Source organism: Muntiacus reevesi, chromosome 2 (genome assembly GCF_963930625.1).
Source record: "Muntiacus reevesi chromosome 2, mMunRee1.1, whole genome shotgun sequence".
In the NCBI taxonomy this organism is placed as follows: Eukaryota; Metazoa; Chordata; class Mammalia; order Artiodactyla; family Cervidae; genus Muntiacus; species Muntiacus reevesi.
This window is the reverse complement of record NC_089250.1, coordinates 152307672-152316154: the sequence shown is the minus strand read 5'-3', so window position 1 is coordinate 152316154 and position 8483 is coordinate 152307672. Positions and strand designations below refer to the sequence as shown.

Genomic DNA, 8483 nt, shown 5'->3' with positions numbered 1-8483 from the left:
AGCAGGGCATATTTCCCAGTGCTGGTCCCTCATGTCCTTCATTAGTTGGCACCAGGACCTTGGACAAGTTTGACCTTGGGTCCAGATACCTTTAGTTTGGGGCTTCCTTGGTGGCTTAGATGGTAAAGAATCTGCCTGCAGTGCAGGGGATCTGAGTTCAATCCCTGGGTCAGAAACATCCCCTGGAGAAGGGAATGGCTACCCACTCCAGCATTCTTGCTTGGAAAATTGCACGAACAGGGGAGCCATGGAGTCACAAAGGGTCAGACACGACTGAGTGACTAATGCACACACCCCTTTGGTGTGTGTATTACCAGGGGTGTGTAGAACACACTGCTTCCTGCGCTGTGTTCAGTCTGGGCCAGATTGGACAGTGAGCGGTTTAGTGCTGACTCTGCACCTTACTGGCAAGCCACTACCCATCCAAACAGCACTTTTCTTGTCTGGGCGGTAAGGACTGAACCCTGAGTAGAGATGGTGGCGAGGGGCCCAGAGGAGCAGCAAGACCACCTGGCTCCAAGGCCAGATGCTGCCACTTACGGACTGCACGGCCTGGCATGTTAGTTACTTCATTCCCCTGGAAGGTGAGGGTGGCAGGAGTGCCTCCATCATGACGTGTGGGCTTAGACGTACAGTGCTTAGTACTGTGCTTGGCACCGGGGAGTAGCTTGACAGTGTTAGCTAGTGTCATCAGTACTTCTTACTCCTTTTTCTGTCTTTCTGAGGCTCTGATGGCAGAGAGTTCATTTCAAGGGAAAGACTAGTGGGGTCATCTCTTGGACAGTTCTCTTTTACTAAATTGAATTTCCAGATTTTCTAGACAATTGGTCCCAAGGCCAGGTTTTTTTTTTTTTCCCACCAGTTCTTTCCTGTTCCCCTGATTTTCTCTGTGGTGTTGCTATAAAACCCTAAGAGGCAAGGTTTTCCGAACTACCTGAAGACTGCAGGATGAAAGCATCTGTGCCTGTCCTGAACATGCCCTCCGGGTTTTTCTTTGGCAGGAATGCTTCACATATGTTCTCAAGGGCCACATAGCTGTGAGCGCAGCTGTTTTCCCGACTGGAACCAAAGGTAGGTGGTGCCTTCTGCCACATGGCGGGCTGTATCTGGTTCAGGCATCAAGCGTGTCTAAATTTGGGTGAAAACACATGTCCTTCCCTTGCCATAACAGCCCCAGACTACTCCAGGCCCAGCCTGGGCAGGTGGGGGTGCTGTTGGACTGAGCAGAGAGGACCTCCAGGGAGCCAGACTTGGGATCGGGCCCAGGGTCAGCTGTCCCTCCCTCCTGACCACTTGTGTTGGGTGACCTTGGGTGGGTGGCTCTCAGGAGAGGACAGCGAGGCATGGAGGCCCCAGGGGGGCCTGGTGCAGTCTCCTGTCTGCCCTGGGTGTTGGGCCAGCGCTCCTTTTAGGACTCGTGTTGGGATTTATTTTACGGGGAGCCTGACTTGAGGACTAGACCTTGTTGCCTGAGGACTGGTGGGTGGGCCACTGCATGGGAAGTTGATAAGACCTGGGCCTCGAATCTGCTTAGACTGCCCTGGCACTCATCTCCCCGGGCACCACTTTCCTCATGCTTGCAGTCTGGTTAGGATCTCGTCTCGTAGTTCCGAAACCGTAGGGTTCCAGCACTGGGAAGGGAACGTTCGTGTCATCTCCCGCAGCCTTCACCTGCTGCTGGCGACGTCCCTGACCAGCATCCTCCAGCTGTAGACTGAGCTCCAGCTGGTGGGGGAGCCGTCCTGCTCAGGGGCTCTGGTTGCCAGAAAGTTCTTTGTGCTGGACTGAAACCTGAATCCTCCAGTAACTCTTATGCACTCATTTCTGTTTCATCTTCCGGAGCCAAACCTAACAAATCTAATCTCAAGTGCTTTGCCAGTTGGAAAGTACTGTACAGATATCACCAGGTGGTCCTTTATGTGTCTTTCAGGCCACCTCCTTGACTCCTTTGCCCGCTCAGCGTTATGGGATTCTGGCCTGGATTACCTGCACGGAACGGGGCATGGTGTTGGGTCTTTTCTGAATGTTCATGAGGGTCCATGTGGCATCAGTTATAAAACATTCTCTGATGAGCCCTTGGAGGCCGGCATGATCGTCACTGATGGTAGGTGTCCCTAACCTAGAGGCTGCGTGTGGATCCTCTGCCTTTTTGAAAGTTCTGTGTTGTTTCTTATATTTTAATTATTATAAAGTAAATTGGAAAAAATTTGCTCCTTCCATCACTTTGGGCTTCCCTCATGACTGAGATGGTAAAAAATCTGCCTGCAATGCAGGAGACCTGGGTTCTATCCCTGGGTTGGGAAGATGCCCCGGAGAAGGGACTAGCAACCCTCTCCAGGATTCTTGCTTGGAGAATTCCATGAACAGAGAAGCATGGTGGGCTACAGTCCATGGGGTCACAAAGAGTCAGGCCCAACTGAGCAACTAACACTTTGACTTCCCATCACTTTGAATTAGACAACAACAACATTTTTTGCTTGTAAAAGTGATAAATATTCATTGTAGAAAATGTGAGACTGTGGAATGATATAAGGAAGAAAATGAAAATCATTTGTAATCCAGCCACCCAGGGGAACCACGACCTAACATTTGGATATGTTAACTTCTTGTTTCTTTATATATGTGCATACCTTTTTTAGTATCATTGAAATTACACTGGACATATGGTTTCTATTCTGCTTTCTTACCTAATATGTCCCTATGTCATTACCAAATCTCAGTGAATGTATTTTAACACCCTCATCATTGTATCTTATGGCTCTGCCCCATACCTCATTTGGTGGATTTTCTGTTATTTTACTCCCTACCCTGTAGCCAGTTCTCAGGAATCCCAAGCTTTTCTCTCTCTGGACCTCTAGATAAAAGTGCCTCATGGGAAGAGGTGTATCTGGGCTCTTGCACTGGATTGAGTGGCCCTTCCTCTGTTTCTCCTTTGGAGAAGCGTAGTCGTCCCAGGAGTGACAGCTTCTCTGCGTGTGTCTTCCTCGCGGGTTGCTCCTCATTCAGGGTTTGGTTTGTTTCAGAGCCAGGGTATTATGAAGATGGGGCTTTTGGAATTCGCATTGAGAATGTTGTTCTAGTGGTGCCTGTTAAGACTAAGGTGAGTAATGATGTATTTATTTTCTTTTAAAAATTCCCTTATTCCTTAATGGGGGAAGATGAGGACTTTTGTCCTTCAAACCAAGAGCATTCTGGGGTCAAAATGGAGTCTCCTTCCCTTGGTATTGGGGTCTTACCTGGAATTCGTTCTCTTCTGCAAAGCTAGAAAGAAAATGCTGAGTGAACGGGGACCCTGAATGGGACCTCACGGAGCCTCAGGCAGGCCCCTGCTTCATGTAACTTGGGGCTCTGAGTTTACTGGAGGCAGGGTCATGAAACCTTCACTGTGTGTGTGTGGGCATGGAGGGGGGCGGGTGGGGGGAGTGCTTGTTTAAAAGCTCCCTCCAGATGTTGAAACCAAATCTCCAGGGCTGGGACCTGGGAACTGTTTTCAACAAATGCCCCAGATGAGTTTTATCAGGTAAAACTGAGGAAGCCTGAGCTAGCCGCTGGGTCAGGTACCACAGATGGGCGATAAGACAGGTGCGGTGCCCTCTCCCCATCGCATTACCAAGAGGAGGCAGGTTTTAGGTGCTGGGCTTTACCTCCAAGACCTGTTTGCTCCTCCTGCACAGCTGGAGGGAAGTGACTGCCTATGCCTGCAGGGAGGCTGGCACTGGGGTCTGCTCTCTGCTTGCACGCAGACGTCACTGGAGCGGCCTTGCCCCTCCCATCCCACAGGCCCTGCCAGGAAGAGAGACCCAGCATGGCCCGTGTGCCCTGGCGTCCCATGCCTCGTGCACCGGACAGACCTCTTAACGTCACCTGAGAGGCCTGGCTGGGGCAAGGCAGGCCGCGTACTTGATGTTAAAAAAAAAAAAAAAAAAAAAAGATCTGCTGGGGGCCTACAGCTTAGCAGAGGCTTGAGAACCAAACCAGAGATGCGCCTGCTTCTAGATGCCCCTGCCCCTGCCATGCCTCCTCTCCATGACAGCAGACAGGAGCTTTGTGCACCTGCTGAGCAGGTCCTCGGCACTCTGCCTGGCCTTTCCTGAAGGCGCAGGCTGTGGTCTGCACAGCGGAGCAGCTCTTGGAAAGTGATCCTGCCCTGTCCCTGTCTCTTTCATCTCTTAGAAATGGTGACCGGCTAACCACTCTTGATTTCTCACTACATGTGGCTGAGGGGCGGTCATGTTTGCAGGGAGTGACCTCAGGGTGGGTCATCGTGGTGAAGAGGAGTAAACGCTCCTATTGTCTTCCCTATTGTCTTCCCTCTTCCGTAGTATAACTTCAACAACCGGGGAAGCCTGACCTTTGAACCTCTGACTTTGGTTCCAATACAGACCAAAATGATAGATGTGGATTCTCTAACAGACAAAGAGGTAACAAGGGGGTCTTGGGGCGGGGGGCAGAAGTGTGTGTGTGGGGTGGGGGGGTGGAGAGCCGCCCTGAGTCCTCCTGTCCATCCTCACTTTTAAGTCCTTCTCCGCCCTGCGTGCTCCCTTCCATCCTCACTTTGAAGTCAGAGTCTAGGCCGGTTGAGTTGGAACATCCTAGGTTTCCTGAGGACTGTAGGTGCTTTTCCTGTAGTTGTTGGGTTTCGAGGTAGATAACAGCCCTGTTTGCCCCAGCCTCAGAGGCTGTAGTGTTCACAGGTGGGAATGAACCGTATGCTCTTGCCTCTCGGGAGGGCAGGAGCCATAACTGCTGGGAGGCATGTTTAGCAAACATGGACCATGTGTCTTCCCACAAAAAGCCAGGTGGGCAGAGGGGCTGTTGGCTGTTGCACACGCCAGATTGTTTTCTCGTGTTGCTTGAAACACTAAGGAACTGAGAAGCACAATCTATGATCATATGCATGGTTTTCACACAGACAAGGAGGCGGGTGGTTGCTCTGGGCCCTGAAACCCTTCACAGAGCAGAAGCATGGCCTGCTCACCTGTCAAGCTCACAGGATGACAGGTCTTGAAACCCTTTCAGACCCTCGGGTGGGTCCCTAGGCTCAGGTCCAGAACTCTGGAGGCAGACTGGAAGGGTCAGGCAGGCGATCAAGGTCAGAGCAGGGACGAGGGTCAAAAATGGTACAAACAACACCACTCCAGCTATCTGCTGTGAAGTAGTCAGGCTTGAGCCATGAAGACAGAAGCCAGAAGGATACCAGTTCCAGAGCAAGGCAGGTGGCTGAAAGTCCAGCAAGAAACAGACTAACAGGAGCCAAAGGCAGGACAGCGTGGTGGGGAATAAGAGGTGGTTGTTACCGGGGACAGCCTCTGGCCTCATCCCAGGGGCTGTGAGGAGGGATTGTATCCTCAGTGGAGCCCACGTGGGCCTTGTGCTTGGCACCAGAGGGAGGTGCCTCTGCGGGCTGAGGAGCCCCTGCTCCAGGCCTGTGGGATGGGGCTTTCCCCACCAGTGGCCCCTTCTTCCGCCTCATCCAGCTCACAGATGGCTGACAGGCAGGTCACCCACTTCTCACTCTGATGCCCTCCGTGTGTGGGCACTTCTTCTTGACCTTCAGTGCCCTTGGTTCAGCCAAACGTTCCTGCTCACAGGCCCCACACAGGCCCCCGAGGCCGCTTTTTTCAGGTCAGAGATGGATATGGAACAGGAAGCAGCACCAGCTGTCTCTTCAGCAGAAAGACTCTGTCCTGCAGTCCCGGGGCTCCTCCCTGGTCCCCACAGGGCGAGCTTAGGTGGGAGCGGGTGAGAACACAGAAGTGAGCATGGGAGCCCCACTGCTTACAGCCCTCGGCCCCAAGGAACCAGTCTCCTCTCATGGCCCCCAAGCACAGCTCCCAGGGTCTTAGCAAGGGAGTCTCTACCAATAAGCTGCTTTGCACTCTTGGACGCTGAAGGCTGTATCGTCTGCCAAGTAATCCCGGGTCAAAGAGGCCTTGCTGTCCATGTCAGCTGTACTGGTCAGGAGACATTTCTCCCATGTGATCTTCCACTTTATCCAGGGAAACAGTGCGTGAGGAAAGTTAAGCGAGGCCAGTTTTTCCTTGAGGGAGAGTTTTGTTAACCTGTGACTCCCTCATGACATTGGCAAAGACCGGTACACTCTGTCTGGTCCAGTGTTGATTACTTTATCTTATGGACTCAAATCACTGAACTGTTCTTTTAGCCAGTTAGTTTTTGTAGGACAGGGAATATCTTCTTACCTTGGAATCATTCGCGTTTCCACAAATAACAGGTAGAGGACAGTATTTAATATAACCAAGCAGAGTATGTTTATTATCTTTCAGCAAAAGGGTTCATCTCCCATATACCACTCAATAAATCTGGGACTGCTCTATGCTGTCTTAAGGCATAGAGATACCCCACAACAAGATACTGCCCACCGGGCTTTGAAACGCCCAGTCGTTACCCTTTACTGTCTCGGTCTTGGCAGTTTTGGGGTTGGGTCTGCAGTCCCATCCATCTGTCACCAGGTGGCAGCAGAGGACTTTGGACGTGAGTGTGGGCGCTGCAGGCTGCCGGGGCCTTTGTGGTGATGCTTTGACTGCTGACCGGGGGTCCCTTTTCCCCCACGCAGAAAGGTCTTGGGAGTTTCTCTGTGGCCCCTCATTGCGCCTGTCTCTTGCACTGTTGAGCTGCCTTACAGCCCTGCCTGGCCTGCTGCTGACATGTACCAGCAGCTTGCTTGTTTTTGGTACCGACCCCCCTTCATGCCCCCACCTCCCAGAGAGACTAGTGACTCTTATCAGTGGGAGTTGGAGTCCCAGTTGGGTCAAAGCCATTGGCGGCATCACCCCATCTGTCTAATGTGAAGTGGGCAGGCCCCCTTCATGGACAGTAGAGAGTGGGTTCTGCTCTAGGTAGAAGTTGCTTTCTTCCATCCTTCAGCCTCCCTCCCTCCTCACGAGGAGGAGACCTAACCTTTTACACATACACAACCTCTGTCATCAGGTTCAGCACGTCAACACCCCACCCCCCGCCACACACACCCCAAGTCTTCCCTTTTTGCCTCCTTTTTAATCTCCTGGTGTGGTGGCCTCATTCAGTTGAGCGTCTGAAAGTCAAGCTTCCTCCCTACCCGACTCTGCAGCACAGCGCTCGACCACCAGAGGCTTTGGGTGCGTCTGGACGGCCACGCTGGCAAGACTCTTACGGACCCAGCTGATCCCACTATATTCAGCTCTGTAGGTGGATTCGGAATAGGAGATTCAGTGCCTCGGTAGGACAGCCTCAGGTGTGTCTTCACAGCAGTCGAGGCAGTAAGGGTGGGTGCAGGAGCCACGAGACCCCCTGCCCCTCTGTTTCATCGTGGCTTCCAGGCAGGGGGTCTGTTGGAGGGAACTCTGGTTACAAGTTCCCCTGCACCCAGGGGAGCCCAGAAACACAGTCTGCTGTCAGGTGTTCACCGTTCCCTCAGAGTCACTGAAGCCCATGTGCGGCAGACGGTTCTGGGAACGTTTTCAACGTCAGCCCTGGGGCTCGTCCTGTTTCCAGGGAGGCAGGACGCAAGGAGTCGCTGTCCCTGGGCGGGGAGAGGGCCCCGTGCGCCTCTCCTCCCAGCCTGCGAGCTCTGCATGCGGGGCCCGCTGCTCACGGGCAGGCTCTGGTGCAGGTGTGGTGGTGCAGACGCGTCTGTCTTCCTTCCTCTTGCAGCGCGACTGGCTCAACAACTACCACCTGACCTGCAGGGACGTGATCGGGAAGGAGCTGCAAGTGCAGGGCCGCCAGGAGGCGCTCGAGTGGCTCATCAGAGAGACGCAGCCCATCTCCAAGAAGCCTTAATACCTCCTTGGTTTTTATAAAAAAACGAAACCAAACAAAACCAAACAAAAATGCTCTGGGGAAAGGAAGAAGCCCGGCACACCCCTGACGTCTCCCCCATGTCCCCTCCTTCTTCCTTACTGCCCCCCTTTTTACTTTTAGACTCTGAGAAGAACTGAGAATGTTCTTATCCTCTTTGATATTTTCTTGCAGACACTCAATCTTTTATGATTTTTTTTTTTTAATTGAATGAGCCAAGAGTAAATTGCTGCCCCAGAAGGAGGGTTCCCACAAGCCGAGCACTCGATCGGGTGGGTGCCCTGAGTGGCCACAGCCCTCTGGCCGGCGCTGGTGAAGCAGGCAGTGCTCTGCGATGGCCAGGTTCCCGGTGCTAGTCCCTCATTCATGATCCCCTTCATGCACACGAGACTGTATTTATGACTTGAGATTAAAATGTCAGAACGGGCTTCGTCTCTGCTGTTTTCTGTCCTCCCGGCATCATCTACCCTACTGTGTGTGGGGTAGGCTTCTCTTTAGGGCATGTGCTCTAGGTAGGGGGGTGCACTTTGGGGAGATATCCCTGGCCTCCCTGTGTGTCTTCTGACTTAATTTTCAGCTTCTTTTTCTTTTCTCTAGAAAGCCCAGTGTTTTTGTTGAGTATTTTTATTTTCCTTCCCTGCCTCTGGTTTTAAAATGTCATTGATAGACCAAAAAAACAACCCCCC

The 8483-nt window shown here is 52.4% G+C and overlaps 1 protein-coding gene across 3 annotated transcripts in view; it reads left to right on the top strand.

The window, feature by feature from the left end:
• The window catches only part of XPNPEP1 (X-prolyl aminopeptidase 1), a 52505-nt gene extending 44281 nt beyond the window's left edge, over nt 1-8224 (top strand). For all 3 annotated transcript variants that reach the window (XM_065923289.1, XM_065923287.1, XM_065923288.1), the window contains 5 exons: nt 1002-1071; nt 1931-2104; nt 3024-3100; nt 4323-4421; nt 7651-8224. In XM_065923289.1, the coding sequence (XP_065779361.1) occupies nt 1002-1071; nt 1931-2104; nt 3024-3100; nt 4323-4421; nt 7651-7779 (549 nt within the window). In that variant the 3' untranslated portion in view covers nt 7780-8224. The remainder of the gene's footprint in view (nt 1-1001; nt 1072-1930; nt 2105-3023; nt 3101-4322; nt 4422-7650) is intronic.
• The last annotated feature ends 259 nt before the right edge of the window (nt 8225-8483 follow it).